Below are 15898 nucleotides of genomic sequence, written 5' to 3'. Positions count from 1 at the left end.
CGAGGCCCGTGCCTCCCCACTCTAAGACCCATTCCCTCTCATCGCCCCCAGGAGTCTCATTCTGAGTTAGCCACAATCCTGCATCTCCATGCCTTTCCCTACTGGCTTCCCCCATCAGCCTACAAACTAGTCTCTGCTAATTTATTAAAAATAAACAAGTAAAACTCTCTGTATCCCAGAATCATCTCTCTCCTCCCATCACAATAGTTTGTTGAAAAAGCTATCTCTACTTCCCTACTTTTTGTGCCAAGGTATTACCTTTTCTCAAAGGCAATGGCACCCCACTCCAGTACTCTTGCCTGGAAAATCCCATGGATGGAGGAGCCTGGTAGGCTGAAGTCCATGGGGTCGCTAAGAGTGGGACACGACTGAGCAACTTCACTTTCACTTTTCACTTTCATACATTGGAGAAGGAAATGGCACCCCACTCCAGTGTTCTTGCCTGGAGAATCCCAGGGACAGGGGAGCCTGGTGGGCTGCCGCCTATGGGGTTGCACAGAGTCGGACACGCCTGAAGTGACTTAGCATAGCATAGCATAGCATTACCTTTTCTAAGAGATTATGGAGGAAGACGCTCAGAGTTGGTGATGGACAGGGAGGCCTGGCGTGCTGCAATTCATGGGGTTGCAAAGAGTTGGACACGACTGAGCACTGAGCGACTGAACTGAAGGAGAAAGTGAGAAGACATTGAATTGGCAAATGTACGTAGTACTTATGCTCCCTCCCTCCTAAGCTTGGTCAGAGAATGGAGTTAGGGGACTGGAGGCCTCAATAAGGGCTTAGAGCAGGCATGAGGGGACCACAGGACCAGCAGGCTGTGGTCAAAACTTGGAACGCTGCATCTTTTTCTTTTCACAATCAAACTATTGTGATGGGAGGAAAGAGATGATTCTGGGATACAGAGAGTTTTATTTGTTTATTTTTAATAAATTAGCAGAGACTAGTTTGTAGGCTGATGGGGGAAGCCAGTAGGGAAAGGCATGGAGATGCAGGATTGTGGCTAACTCAGAATGAGACTCCTTGATCCTGAAGGCCTCACTCTGGCTCCCTCCCTGCCATTCCTCTGGTAGGACTCACTTGGGCCCCCGCAGTGGCCAAGGAGGGAAAAGGCCCCAGATTCACTAGCCGTTGCTCCCCAAGCCTGTGTCCTATCTTCTGATTCTCCAAGTAGTGGCAGATCCTGTTCTTCTCAAGGGATTTTGACTGCAGCTCAGTTTCTCTCCACATTCCCCCTGCCATCATCAAGACCCCAGGTAGTGCCTTAATGAGGAGCTGCCCGGTGGGGAGTTCATCCTGCGAGTCCCAGAGCCTATGATGCTGCCTAACTGGATCACTCCTTCAACATAGTCACCACGCTTAGTTCACATGCTCTTTCCACCCTGGCCGCCACACACTGGATCAAGATGGGATGCTGAGCCAAAGATCAATAGTCTGCAAGAAGCCTGGTCCCAAATCTCTGGGGACCAATGATACACAGGGGACTGTTGATGGTAAAGGACATGCAAGTAGAGATGTTCAGAGAAATGGTGATATGCAGAAGCTGAGCGGGAGCAAAAAACGTGAATTAGACACAGAGAGTAAATCAGGCAGTTGCTGGTAGCCAGACACTGAGTCAGGACCACAGCCATTAGGATGGTATTAGATGCTTCATGACCTTCTGCAGTAGAGGGCCCAGCTGGGAAGCTGCAGAGGGTTTTTCTGTCTTATCTAGTATGCCCTGAATCTCTCACCCCTCCACTCTGGGCAAGAAAAAGATGCAGTGTTCCAAGTTTTGACCACAGCCTGCTGGTCCTGTGGTCCCCTTATGCCTGCTCTAAGCCCTTATTGAGGCCTCCAGTCCCTTAACTCCATCTCTCCCAATATTTCAACCCCACCTGCCTGGACTCAGCCAGACATCACTTCAACACCCTCCAACTGCTGTGCCCATCCTGCTACATGGTCCCAGAAGAGTCCACCCTTTGTGCTTTCCTAGTGATTGGACACCCAAGCTGTGGACACAATGGAGAACATAAACTCCAGTGGAACACCCGATTTGCTCAGCTCCTCACTGAGTCCACCACTGCCACGATCCTGCTCTGGTCCCCTCAGCCTCCTGGCTACCACTGCAATCTTCACCTTTCCTTATGCTTTTGACCTGTCCCTGGTGAACCTGAGCCTACAGCCAAGGTGAGACAGAAGAGGAACCGCTAGGGGTACAAGGGTGAGAACTGAAGGGGGAATGTGGAATTGAGCTTATGTTTTTAAGGAAAAAACATGTTTGTAAGCTGACTCATTCATAATGCGGGCAATGAACATTTACAGTCATCCCTCGGTATCCTCAGGGAACTGGCTCTAGGATCCCCCATGGATTTTTTTTACCAAAATACTCAAGTTCCTTAAATAAAAAGGTGGAGTACAATCAGCCGTTTATATCCACGAGTTCTACATCCACAGATATGGAGAGCTGAGGGTATACAGGCCCAGGTGATATTTAAGAATCATATGTATATTTCTACATTTAATCCTCATAACAATCCTACGAGGCAAGTATTACATCTTGTTCTATGGATGAGAACACTAAAGCACAGAGCAGTAACTTCCTAGTAAGTGGTAGAACCAGGATTCAAATCCAGACAGTCTGGTGACCAAGGCCATGATCTCAACCACTATACTGTAATACAGGCATACCTCAGAGACATTTTGGGTTCAGCTCCAGACCACCTCAATAAAAGGAAGATCTCTATAGTGCGAGCCACAGAAGTTTACTGGTTTCCAAGTGCTTAAAAAAGTTATGTTTACCCTATGAAGTGAAGTGAAGTCGCTCAGTCGTGTCCGACTCTTTGTGACCCCGTGGACTGTAGCCTACCAGGTTTCTCCGTCCATGGGATTCTCCAGGCAAGAATTCTGGAGTGGGTTACCATTTCCTTCTCCAGGGGATCTTCCCGACCCAGGGATCGAACCCGGGTCTCCCGCATTGGAGGCAGAGGCTTTAACCTCTGAGCCACCAGGGAAGCCCTATACTGTAGTCTATTATGAGTGTGACAGAATTGTGGCTAAAAAACAATCTACATACATACCTTAATTTTAAAATATTTTATTGCTAAAAAATGCTAACCATCATTTGAGCTTTCACTAAGTTACAGCAGTAACATCATAGATCACTATAACAAATATAATAATAATTAAAGTTTGAGATATTTTGAGAATTACCAAAATGTGACAGAGACACGAAATGAACACTGTTGGAAAAATGGCATTGCCAGACTTGTTCAATGCAGGCTTGCCACAAAACTTCACTTCTTATGTAAGAAATGTAATATCTGCGTGCAACAAAATGAGGTATGTCTCTATGCTGCAGGTGGAGAAAAATGCAGAGTCCTTCAACCAGCCCCAAACAGGAAGCAGACAGCTACCCAGGGATCTAGACAGTCAGGTTACTGTTTGAGGCTGCATCTTCAGTCCCAGCACCCATCTGAACCTACTTTTCTTGTCTCTAGACTGGGAGCTCCTGGGGGTCAAGGGCAGGAACTCCCACTCCCTTAATCCCACTTCCAACAGCAGGCCAAGCAGAGGTTCATCAGACAAACAGACAGAGCCTTTATTTCCTAACTCACTCCTTGGATCTCTGTCAGAAGACAGATGAGAGGCACTGTATGTAGAAGGCAAAGTAACCCTTCTTCTTTCTCTACATAATATTGTATTTTATTTATGCTGTGGCAAGTTGACCTACACACTGACTTAGGATGTTGCTTCTTAAGCAATCTAGAACCCGGCAGAGACTCCACACCTGTCACTCTTCACAAAAGTCCCTTTCCAGGAGCCAGAGGGAAGGGGAAGCAGGATAAGGAGGCCCACTTTCGTAAACTCAAGTTTTGTTGGAGACCTTGAGCAGTTAGAGGCTTCTCAAAAGTACAGCCATCCTAGACACTCAGTCTAGACAACAGCTTGCCCACAGGTCCTCAGAACCGGGTATCTCGAGCCCTTCTTCTAGGCTGAGGGCCACAGCTGGAGGCAGGTGTGGGCCCGAGGTCAGGGGGTGCCCCAGGGGGCTGGTAGCCATACTCATTGGGGTCCAGGGGGTCTCGGCTCAGCAGTACCCACACTGCAGGCACATGGCTGCGGACCGTGAGGGGATCCAGACCCGTGTCAGGTGAGGTAGGCACCCAGCTGTCCTCGGTCTGCAGGAAGCGCAGCTTGGTAAGCTGGTACAAGCCTGGTACCCGCCGTTTAACAATCTCAGCACAGCTGACAGCCTTGCCTGCAGCGCGGCCAGAGCCTGAGAATACCACGTGGCGAGCGCTGCCGCCCTCCAGCCGCTCCAGCGCCAGGCCCAAGAGGTTGCGGATCTTGCTGCCGGCTCGAACCCGCATCTCCAGGGTATCAGGAGGCAGCTGGGGCATCGGGGAAGGTGCGGGGAGTTCCACAGAGCCAGCTTTCCGATAGTGCTCCATCCAGCCTGCTGTCGTGTCCGCCTCGCTGCCCGGCTGCAGGGAAGTCAGAGGATGGTGGGCACTGTGTCCCAGGCCACCCCACCCTGCCTCCCTAGGGCGCTGCTCCGCCCAGATTTCCCAGAAATGGGACCTTAAACCCCTGATCCCCAGGACAAGGGGTCATGCCTGCCTCCCCCTAGCGGGGGATGTACCCCAGTCCTCTGGACGGGGCCATAACCCTCCACCGACCCTGAACACCGGCCAAGCCCCTCCATCTCTAGCTCCCTGGCACTGGGAATGAACCTTCCTCATCTGGGGTTCCTGGGGACTGGATCCAGGCCCTCACCCAAGACTCCCTAAGCACAAGGCTGAGTGCTCCTCACCCTGGGCTCCCCACAGGGCGACAGGGCAAAGGCGCCTCACTTCGTGCTCCCAGAAATCAGGGCCAAGCACCCCCCCCACCCCGCCCCCCACACCCCATACTCCACCAAACGGAGCCAAGAGCCCTCATCCAAAAGCTCCTCAAAAACAGAAACGATCCCCTCCCCAACTCCTGGACCCCGAAGACAGGGTCGGGCACCGCTCTCTCATCCAGAGATTCTAGGGTCGATCCCCCCCAACCTAGGGTCCCTCAGACACTGGGAAGCAGAGGCTTGACGCCAACGGCTGCTCGGGCCACCCCTGGCGTCGGGGCCGCGAGAGGCCGGGCTCCGCGGTCCCCACCGCCACTGGCCACCGCAGAGGCCCAGCACCCGGCCTCCCCTCTCCTCCTCGCACCTCCAGGCGCCCCCGCCCCGCAGGGCTCCGGCTCTCACCGCCGCGGCCGCGCACTCCCTACGCTCGATCTGAAGCCAAGATGGCGCGGGCCGAGAGCGCGCCGAAGCCGCGGGGCCGCGCACGCCGGACGGGGCGGGGCCTGAGTCCGGGTTCGCAAACTGAGAGGTGCCGGACGCCGGGGAGTGAGCTAGCCCCGGATACGCGGATCCGCTGCACGCGGGGTGTCTTCGCTGTTATGCCCCGGGCAAGGAGCATTCCTTTGCAAGCGGAGAGAGCGCTGCGGGGGAGAGGAGCGGCCAGCAGAGGAGTCCCGCGTCCGAAGTCCGCGTCGGAAGGATGCGGAGGAGTTGGCCCTTAGACAATGCGCGGCGGGCGTTACCTGCTGAGCACACCGCAGTAGTAGAGGCAGAGTGGCGGGTTTCTCTTTGGACCGGAGCTAGAGGTGCCGGGTGGTGCGGCTACTGTGGGGGCGAGAGCCTTGATCATCGAGTTCTGAACTTTAACCTCACCCTGTGGGCACTAGCGAACCACAGGGGGCTTTCATCAAGGCGCAAGTCAAACCTGTTCGTGTGCGCAGCTCTCGGGCCTCCCTCTGGTGACTCCTGGCCGCATGTCCCAGGGGCCTGTCCGCGGTGCTTAGCAAATTGCCCCGCCTATAATAAGTGCTCGAATATTTGTTAAAGCATTTGTTGAAAGAATGAGCCAGAGAAACAGCAGTGGGAAGGGGGAAAAGTAAATTAAGTTGGAAGATACTACGAGGTGGGTTTGGCGACTGTTTGGATGGAGGAGGCAAGAGTCTAGGATGGCTCAGTTTCAGACGTGTTGGATTTGAAATGCCAATGAGACCGCCTCGGTACGGTGGCGGGCAGGCCGACGTAAAGGGGCCTGGAGCCGCAGCAGTCCCGGAGACCGCAAGGGGACAGCAAACACTTGGTGGAGTGAGGTGCCATCGGTTTCTTTGCTCTTTAATACGCCAACTCTCCCTCCTTTCCAGCCACAGCACCGCCCCGCCCCGTCCCCGCCCCAAAGCCCCCTGCATCCTCTTTTAGGCTCCTCTTCTCTTCTCATAGCACCAGGAGAGCAACATAGAGGCTCCCCTCTACTTTGCACATGCTGCTCCCTTGGTTCTCAAAGACCCCGCATATTACTCTCCAGGGCTACCAGCCACATCCCTTTTTCTTCTGTGCCCCCAAAGAACCCTTGTGCCACATGGTTCCCTCCCCTTTTCCATGACTGTTTCCCCAGCTATCCTGTACAGGGCAGGGATCAGGTGGACCCTACCTGTGACCTCCCCACCTGGTATGGCATCTGACATTTAGAGTGTACTTGGTAAATGTGGGATAAATGGATACAAAACCAAATGTTCCACTCAGATCAAGCAAATGAGAGCATTCATCCTGCTGCTGCTGCTAAGTCGCTTCAGTCGTGTCCGACTCTGTGCGACCCCATAGACGGCAGCTCACCAGGCTCCCCCGTCCCTGGGATTCTCCAGGGAAGAACACCAGAGTGGGTTGTCATTTCCTTCTCCAATGCATGAAAGTGAAAAGTGAAAGTGAAGTTGCTCAGTCGTGTCAGACTCTTAGCGACCCCATGGACTGTAGCCCACCAGGCTCCTCTGTCCATGGGATTTTCCAGGCAAGAGTACTGGAGTGGGGTGCCATTGCCTTCTCTGATTCATCCTGAGAGCTCTATATCTCCCAGGAAGCTAGACTAGAATGGGTATAGCTGGTGGTCCAGCTCCTAGGAAGATGGACAACTCCGGCCTCTACCACCCTCATCCCCACCACCATACCCATCCAAGACCAGGAAGCTAACACACTCCTGCAGTGATCTCTACAGTTTTATTGTCACTGGAACAGGACACTGATGAGGGGAGGAGGTGCAAAGAGCAAATCTCAAGTAACCAGACCTCTGACCTCAGAGCCCCACCTGAGTGCAGCCAGGTAGGTCTTGAATCCAATAAATACAGAGCCACCTCTTTTCTGCTCTGTTACAAGGGCAGGCTGGCACAGGTCCTGGAGCCTGGCTGCCCCAGCCCACCCCAGGATGGGACGTGCCATTCACTCTTCCACAGGCTTCACTTGCTTGGCAGCTTCTAGCTGGCAGAGAAGTTCATCCCATTGCACAAACTGCTTGGAGAGAAGCATTGTCTGGTCACAGGTCAAGGTGAGAATGAGAATCTGAGAGAGGGAGAAGAGAGATGTTTGCCTCTGCCTAAAGGTAGGGGGAGCTGGGGAACAGACAGACTGGTTGGGATGGGATGAGAGACAGAACTAGAAATGGAACAAAAGGCCAGGCTCCATACAGCACTCCTCAGGGGTCCAGCTGAGCAGAAAGGATACAGTCTTGTTGTATTCCTCCAGGAGCGCCTTGGACTCCTCAGTGATCTCCACACACTGGTCCTGTGGGGCCAAGGCGGGGCAAAGAAAGGCGTTAGACAGAGCCCACACTCCCCACTACCTGCCTCATCAGTGGCCCTTGCTCCTCAGAAAAGGTAATGTTTAACCTCAGAGCTAAAAGGAGCAAATTTCTAAAGAGGCACTTTCAGGCTCTGCTATGGGTAGCCTAACTGCAGTCCTGAGGCTGATGGAAGAGGGAGCGAACCACACATTTAAAGACCTATTCCTACTGGTATATGCCTCCTTCTCCCCTGTCCCCTATATCTGAACCCTCTTTGAACTTCACACTAGAGCCTGGAAATAGTGAAAAAACAGTTCCTCCACCTATGGTCAAGGACACATCATCCCCAGGAATTCTTGGGTACCTCCCAACATCAATCCTCTGGTGTCTCAGGATAGCCCTAATCTGGAGGCAGGAGGCCTAGATTTTACCCGAGGCAAGTCCCTTCCCCTCTGGAAGGTGCATGCAAGACAAAGGAGAAACCCTAAGTTTCCCCTGAAGCGGACATCAGCTCCTGAGGCTACTTTCCCAGGAGACAGGGGTGGGGACAAGGAGCCTCACCACCTCTACTTTCCCACCTGGCCTCTCCCCTCCAGTACCTGCTGCTGGATGTGGATCTGGGCCAAGCGCTGCAGGCGGGCAGCATGCTCAGGAACGGCTGTAAAACACAACGCACACTGCCCAATGATGCTTGTGTCTTCCCCCGGGACTGCTCAATAGTCTATTAGGTCTTCGGCAGGATTAGAGTATTGAGTGGAGAAGCTAAACAAACGCCAGCTTCATCGACCGCTGCAGCCGGAGGTGGTGGTGGTGGGGCTCCCTGTCCACCCCAGTCCTACTCTAGGACCCAAAGGGGAGGGGAAGATACAGGCCCCTAGAAGACAAAACCTTGGGGTTCCCAGAGTTGCCCCATATACCCACCCCAGTGCTGTGAGCAGGGCAGGTAAAGAAAGCTTTGATTATTATAGGATCTGTTCCTTTGCTCTCAGCCCAGCAGGACCAGAGCTGCCTGGCCCAGGGAACAGGGAGCCTGCAGGTGGGCTGAGGACAAATGCAAGGTCCCTAAGCTGGTCACTTGGAACCCAATACCCAGAGCCTCAGCCACCATGCAGGGCCCACAGCTTAAGGCTGTCAGATGCTCAGCAGAAAACTGATCAGGGGTAGGGAGGGGGAGCTGGAAAAAATACCTCCAGAGACAGACAAGATGGATATCTGGATTCAATTAAAGTCACTGTCTGCTTGTCAAAATCCGGGCCCAGGGACTGCCCTAGGCAGTGCGGCTGGAAGAATTCACACACATTCACATAAACCACCCCCGCCCCCGCAGGGACTCTTACAGAAAAACCTGGCCTCTGCAACACCCTGAAGGACAGATGCTGAGGGGTGGGGTAGAAAACGGAAGAAATCCTAGAGTGGGAGGCCACTGGGCTTACCTGAGTGTCCTTAGGGCCAAACTGCCTGAGTTCTGAAGCTGAGCTCTCTGCCTTGGCAATTTTAATCCAGTGCAGGTGGCCAGTACCCCAAGGTGAGGGTAAAGACAAGGAGCAGAGCCAGTCTGAGCCCAGGGAAGTCCTGCCCATCCTACCTCCCCACGTAGAGCAGAGGAGATGCAACCCCAGAAGGTACCTTTGATGTGAGTGCTGTCCAGCATGGGTACCAGAGCCTCCACCTGCTCCAGAAGTGCAACCTGCGAGAGAATGAACTGCTCCTCTGCGGCATGAACAGACAGAGAGTAGCAGTGAGGCGGGCCCAGGCACGGCCACTCCCAGGCGAGGAGCTGGGGACCAGGCCAGGGAGAGGACTGAGTCCTGGAGCCGGGGCAGCCACTCTGCCCACTGCCCCCTTCTTTCTGTGCACACTCCCCAAGTCTGCCTCCACCTCTCCTGGATGCCGCTGGTCTGACCTATCTTGAGCCCTATCTCTAAGTGCCTCCAAATCCAACCTTTCTCCAAGTTTTAACTCTGAGGCCTCTCCCTCTAGCCTCCTATCCATAAATTCAGAGAGCCTCTCCTAGGCCACAGGAGACAAAGTACTTCAGACCTGAAGTAACCAAGGGCTCCTGGGAAAGTCTGAAAGAGGGGACTTGTGCAAGATACCAGGCAGGTAGTGCTCAGTGGGTCAGAGAGGCACAATTACAAGTTCCTGGACAGCTGGGATAGTAACAGGAGAGTCCAGTGACAAGCACAGCAGGACTGGGATGGCCCTGTGCACAGGGGGTTTCAATGACTGCAGAGTGGAAGGGCATTCAAGAAGGGAGGACTGTTACGTCAGTCATCTGACGGCAAGAATCCATGTCAATCAGTAGAGGCAAAAGAATTCAATTGGCTGAACTGGAGCAAGGAGAGCACAGGAAACAGCTAGATGGGAGGGGAGATCCGGCAGTCTATAGGGAGCTTTGCATGGTAGGCTAAGGAATTAGGAATTTATCCTAGTAGGAAGAGAAAGATACAGACACGCTGAGGTTCCAAAGTAAACATGGTGGCATGCTGGAAATGTGTTTTGGGAAGATGATAGTGAGCCACATGCAAGAAGTGGGAAACTGGGGTCAAGAAGAGGACTTAGGAATAAGCAAAGGGAAAAAAAAAGAAAGAAAAAAATAAATAAAAAAGAAGAGGACTTAGGAAACTGTTCAAGTGCCAGGGGATGAACACAGAGATAGTGTCACAGGGAGGGGTGGAGAGGCTGGACTCAAGAATTGGTGCAGGAGAAGACCTCCTGAACTTGGTATCTGAGCCACAGCAGTGGTTCAGGGATGTTCCGGTTCACCGCTGTATACCTCACACCTTGGATGTCCGGATCACAGCAGATAAGCACTTGAATGCATGAACAAACACAGGGGGTGGCAAACCATACCTCGTGGAGTAGCTAACTAACTGATAAGCAAACACTGCTAAGACAATAGTTCCTGCCTAGAACTCCGAAATCCCAGCACTTTCCCACCTGCAAGATGCTGAAACCCATGCTTATATCCTCATCTCTCCCACGGCAATGCTCTCTGCCCCCACCCTTTCCTAGAAACTCTATGTCTACCGAGCAGAAGTAAGGAAGGTTCTAAAGGAAAATCCTAGAGGCATGCCATAGATAGAACACTGGAGTTGCTTCCACAGTGGACGGCACTCTGGTCTGCAGCTGGCTCCAGGGTCTACTGTACCCAATGCCGACCACAAGTCCACCTCCAGCCACAGTCCAGATTCCAGAGAGCAGCTTCCCAGGCTGCATCCAGGAGAGAACTTAGAGGGAGGCCATCTCTGTGCCCAACTTCCCCCAGATGCATGTGCACATCCTACCCAGCACTACCTGCCAAGATGAACTGCAGCTTGGAGGCATCAGGTAAGGCAATGCGGTCAATGTACTCAGGATCCAGGTATTTGATCAAGTCTTCAACTAGAAAAGTAACAAGATGGAAAATGGAATAAGGCTGGGGAGTGGGGATCAGTCTTGTTAAGGAAGGATATCAGGGGAAGGGTCGGCCTTGGGGAGAGCCTTGAGTGAGGAACTGATACCCACAGGGTCCACCAGGCCCCCATCCCCACTTCCTTCTCTTCCCTCTGATCACCTGCTGTTCAGTCACTAAATTGTGTCCGACTGTTTGGACCCCATGAACTGCAGCATGCCAGGCTTCCCTGCCCCTCACTATCTCTGGGAGTTTGCTCAGATTCATGTCCATTGAGTCAGTGATGCTATCTAACCATCCTGCTGGCCAGAGTCAAACTTTACAGCTGGGAACACAACTGCCTCCAATACCCTGGGCCCTTAGCATTTTCACTGATCTGTCTTCAAGGGTAGAAGGTACCTTGCCCCTCTGTGCCACTAAGACATGCCAGAACTTTATCTGATTTCTAGTTACTGAACAGGTTGCTAGCTCTGACATGATCAAAAAGGCCTGGCTGAGCCAAGGCTGGGGCTCTCAGTGCCTGATTTCTTTCCTGCCTCTGAACCTTGCCTATGGAAATTCCATACTCCGCCTCTCTCCTTCCTCAGGGGACTTTCAGGCAGAGCTCTTATCTCATAACTTAGGACATTGCCATGGGCTTGGGGTTTAACCACAAGGTAGAAAGCATACCCCAATTCACCATTTCATCAGGAAAATGTCTTCACCTGCTATCCCCAAAGTGAAACTCCAGTGACCTATTGGGCTTAAGGGCCTGGGCAGGGAACCAGGAAGCATAGGCTTGAGAAGGAGGGCAGGCAGGCACCTCATGGAAACACTTACTCTTTTTGTACAGAACCTTCACCCTCTCCCTCTTGCTGGCGATGTTCCCCAAAGCCACCTGCACCTTGACCAAGCCATCAGCCACCTGTAAGGGGAAGTGAAGTCAATCAGTCGTGTCTGACTCTTTGTGACCCCATGGGCTATAGCCTATCAGGCTCCTCTGTCCATGGGATTTTCCAGGCAAGAGTACTGGAGTGGGGTGCCATTTCCTTCTCCAGAAGATCTTCCTTACCCAGGGATCGAACCTGGGTCTCCCGCATTGTGGGCGGACGCTTTATCCTCTAAGCCACCAGGGGAGTGGAAGTTAATTCCAAGATTTACCACTTGGCTCGAGGCTTGGAAGAGATAAAGAATCTTCATTTCCTCAGACTCCAAACTTCCTTGTCCCTACAATTACCCACTTCTCTTGTATTAAGAGATCCAAGTCCACTTTCTGGGAATCCTCAGTATGAACGGGTAGATAATCATGTACTCCTCGGGGAGTTTCATGTGTGATTGGGGAAGTAATGAACTACTTTAGGGTTTATGGGGCACTAGCACATACTATCGGAGAAGGCAATGGTACCCCACTCCAGTACTCTTGCCTGGAAAATCCCATGGACGGAGGAGCCTGGTGGGCTGCAGTCCATGAGGTCGCTAAGAGTCGGGCACGACTGAGCGACTTCACTTTCACTTTTCACTTTCATGCATTGGAAAAGGAAGTGGCAACCCACTCCAGTATTCTCGCCTGGAGAATCCCAGGGACGGGGGAGCCTGGTGGGCTGCCATCTATGGGGTTGCACAGAATCGGACATGACTGAAGCGACTTAGCAGCAGCATCAGCAGCAGCAGCACATACTATTGGAGAAGGCAATGGCATCCCACTCCAGTACTCTTGCCTGGAAAATCCCATGGATGGAGGAGCCTGGTAGGCTGCAGTCCGTGGGGTCGCTAAGAGTCAGACACGACTGAGTGACTTCACTTCAAGCATTATTTAATACCATCCATTTTTATCACCCCCAAAGATGCACCATAGTCATTAACAATCACAGCCCATTCCCCCTCATCCTAGCCCATAGTAAACATTATTTTCTGTCTCTGTGGATTTGCCTTTTCTGTACATTCATATGAATGGAATGATACAATATGTGGTTTTTTGTGTCTGGCTTCTTTCACTTAACATAATGCTTTCAAGATTCACCCACCTTGTAGCAGGGTATCAGTACTTCATTTCTTTTTATGGATGAATAATATTTCTTTCTACAGATATGCCCCATTTATTAATTCATTCATCGTATAGCCTCTCTTCCTCTGGGCTATATGTCTCTACCATGTGCTTTTACAGCCTCCACCCAGTGTTTCCCAACCCCATCATAGGTCACTTAATATAGTAAATGCAGGCCTACGTACCAGTCTGTATGCCCTCTTAATAGTATGAAGTAGTGTTAGTCACTCTGGAGAAGGCGATGGCACCCCACTCCAGTACTCCTGCCTGGAAAATCCCATGGACAGAGGACCCTGGTGGGCTGCAGTCCATGGGGTCTCGAAGAGTTGGACACGACTGGGCGACTTCACTTTCACTTTTCACTTTCATGCATTGGAGAAGGAAATGGCAACCCACTCCAGTGTTCTTGCCTGGAGAATCCCAGGGACGGGGGAGCCTGGTGGGCTGCTGTCTATGGGGTCACACAGAGTCGGACACGACTGAAGTGACTTAGCAGCAGCAGCACATACTATATATTCGCTGATCCCTTCCTCTTGGCTGAATTGATCTAAGCTTTAAGGGTAGAGGGTGAGGAATTCCAGTATTAAAGGGTTGAATAGAGGGAGAGACTATGAAAGTAAATGATCTCACATAGGTTTTAGGTTAGAGGGTAAGGAATGCTGATATTCAAGGATCAAATACATGAGGAGGTAAATCAGTTCAGTCGTTTAGTCGTGGCCGACTCTTCGACCCCATGAACTGCAGCACGCCAGGCCTCCCTGTCCATCACCAACTCCTGGAGTCCACCCAAACCCATGTCCATTGAGTTGGTGATGCCATCCAACTATCTCATCCTCTGTCGTCTCCTTCTCCTCCTGCCCTCAATCTTTCCCAGCATCAGAGTCTTTTCCAATGAGTCAGCTCTTCGCATTAGGTGGCCAAAGTATTGGAGTTTCAGCTTCAACATCAGTCCTTCCAATGAACACGCAGGACTGATCTCCTTTAGGATGGACTGATTGGATCTCCTTACAGTCCAAGGGACTCTCAAGAGTCTTCTCCAACTCCACAGTTCAAAAGCATCAATTCTTTGATGCTCAGCTTTCTTTATAGTCCAACTCTCACATCCATACGTGACTACTGGAAAAACCATAGCCTTGACTAGATGGACCTTTGTTGGCAAAGTAATGTCTCTGCTTTTTAATATGCTGTCTAGGTTGGTCATAACTTTCCTTCCAAGGAGTAAGCGTCTTTTAATTTCATGGCTGCAATCACCATCTGCAGTGATTTTGGAGCCCAGAAAAATAAAGTCAGCCACTGTTTCCACTGTTTCCCCATCTATTTGCCATGAAGTGATAGGACTGGAGGCCATGATCTTAGTTTTCTGAATGTTGAGCTTTAAGCCAACTTTTTCACTCTCCTCTTTCACTTTCATCAATAGGCTCTTTAGTTCTTCTTCACTTTCTGCCATAAGGGTGGTGTCATCTGCATGTCTGAGGTTATTGATATTTCTCCTGGCAATCTTACTGAGTAAAAGCAGCCAGAGAGATAGGAGGAAAATCAGGAGGATTTGCATTATAGATGTCACAGGGAAAAAAATGTTTTGAGAAGTCAGTTCTCAAATGGGACACAATCTGGTGACAACTAATACCACAAGCAGTGTACGCATGGACGTCATTACCTCTGAGGCACTTAACTCCAGGGTATGCCCGATACAGCCACCTTCAGTGAAAGGTCTTTCCATAGGTAAAAACGGGGATGGACGGGAAGTGAGCTAAAAAAATTCAGCCACTAGAGGAAAGACTGTCAGTCCATATCTGAACACTCAGTATTCAATCCTCTTCCCTCCTAATCCTGGCCCTCTCAGACTCATCCCTAACTCCCTGGAGGCTTCCTTATCCATCTCTGGTCTGCCTCTTTTGGGGTCCCTTGGACCTCTCTTTGCACAATTCACTTAGCAATTAGGCAAGGCTCTACCACGTCCCTTTCACTGTGACTTAGGCTCTTACTGAAAGCTCTTACTCATTAGTCAGTTTCTCGAGTGTGTCAGGTCTCCCCAACTATCCCGCGAGGGTAAAGACGGAGTCTCCTCTTTGAGTCCACCTCAAGCCCACAATTCCCTCCATGGCAATGGATCCCGAGGGTCCGATATGCTCTGGGAGGTCTCGGACCTTTCCTATTTCAATGGCCTAGTTGCGAGCAACAGGGCTGGGGCTGCAGCATCCATCTCCAGGACCAGGCCAATAGGCCACTCCTCTTTGCCCCAGAGAGGGACCACTGGACCCAAGATCGCTCACCTTCCGCGAGCCCCGAGACCCCCCTGGTCCGTACACCCAGCGCTCCAGCTCCTCCACCCGGGCCTGTAGCCGCTGAACATCGGTCACAGCCGCCATGGCTCCCGCTGCCCCGCCTCAGCCAGGAATAGCCAGAGGGCAGGACATCCGTCCAAATAGAGAAGGCGGCCCAATCCGAGTGGACGGGAGCCCTTGCATACAGGAAGTGACGCAACGATTCAGCCCTTCGATGCGGAAGTGGCAGGCAGGGCCAACGAAAAGCTGCCTGGTATCCTAGGCAACGGCTACCTGTCAGGCGCTAATTTCCAGCCCTTGCTTGTCAAGAGGAACTTTGCCTCTCTTCTTCCAATTCCAGGGTACCAGAGAGATTTCCCCTGCCCTTTCCCCGAGGTTGCACATATGAATATACCCATTATTGTAAGATTGGTCCATTCCCATAGAATAGTAGGAAATTCCGTGAGATACTTTTGGAATCTTCTAAGAGACTTTATTTTTTTAGGCTCCAAAATCACTGTAGATGGTGATTACAGCCATGAAATTAAAAGACGCTTACTCCTTGGAAGGAAAGTTATGACCAACCTAGATAACATATCCAAAAGCAGAGACATTACTTTGCCAACAAAGG

At 51.6% G+C, this 15898-nt stretch overlaps 2 protein-coding genes across 6 annotated transcripts; both read right to left on the bottom strand.

The window, feature by feature from the left end:
* Positions 1-3057: 3057 nt before the first annotated feature.
* RPP25L (ribonuclease P/MRP subunit p25 like) lies at positions 3058-5363 on the bottom strand. 2 transcript variants are annotated; one of them, XM_070375434.1, is made up of 2 exons: positions 5225-5363; positions 3058-4463 (listed from the first exon to the last, which is right to left on the bottom strand). In XM_070375434.1, exon 2 carries the CDS (start codon positions 4428-4430, stop codon positions 3939-3941), a length of 492 nt encoding a protein of 163 aa, XP_070231535.1. In that variant the 5' UTR covers positions 4431-4463; positions 5225-5363; the 3' UTR covers positions 3058-3938. The 2 variants fall into 2 exon arrangements, with proteins under 2 accessions (XP_070231535.1, XP_070231534.1); XM_070375433.1 differs by having other exon boundaries at positions 5187-5336.
* Positions 5364-7008: 1645 nt separating this feature from the next.
* On the bottom strand, positions 7009-15430 carry DCTN3 (dynactin subunit 3). Of its 4 annotated transcripts, none has more exons than XM_070375431.1 (8): positions 15277-15430; positions 11800-11884; positions 10884-10970; positions 9213-9296; positions 9020-9066; positions 8186-8244; positions 7492-7588; positions 7009-7366 (listed from the first exon to the last, which is right to left on the bottom strand). In XM_070375431.1, the coding sequence occupies exons 1-8, from the start codon at positions 15370-15372 to the stop codon at positions 7247-7249; spliced, it is 675 nt and encodes a 224-aa protein (XP_070231532.1). In that variant the 5' UTR covers positions 15373-15430; the 3' UTR covers positions 7009-7246. The 4 variants fall into 4 exon arrangements, with proteins under 4 accessions (XP_070231532.1, XP_070231533.1, XP_014336025.1 ...); XM_070375432.1 differs by having other exon boundaries at positions 7009-7336; positions 7529-7588; positions 15277-15429; XM_014480539.2 differs by lacking the exon at positions 9020-9066 and having other exon boundaries at positions 15277-15429.
* Positions 15431-15898: the final 468 nt, after the last annotated feature.

Source organism: Bos mutus, chromosome 8 (assembly GCF_027580195.1).
Source record: "Bos mutus isolate GX-2022 chromosome 8, NWIPB_WYAK_1.1, whole genome shotgun sequence".
Classification (NCBI taxonomy): Eukaryota; Metazoa; Chordata; class Mammalia; order Artiodactyla; family Bovidae; genus Bos; species Bos mutus.
The sequence above is the reverse complement of the archived record's forward strand: the minus strand, read 5'-3'. Positions and strand labels throughout refer to the sequence as shown.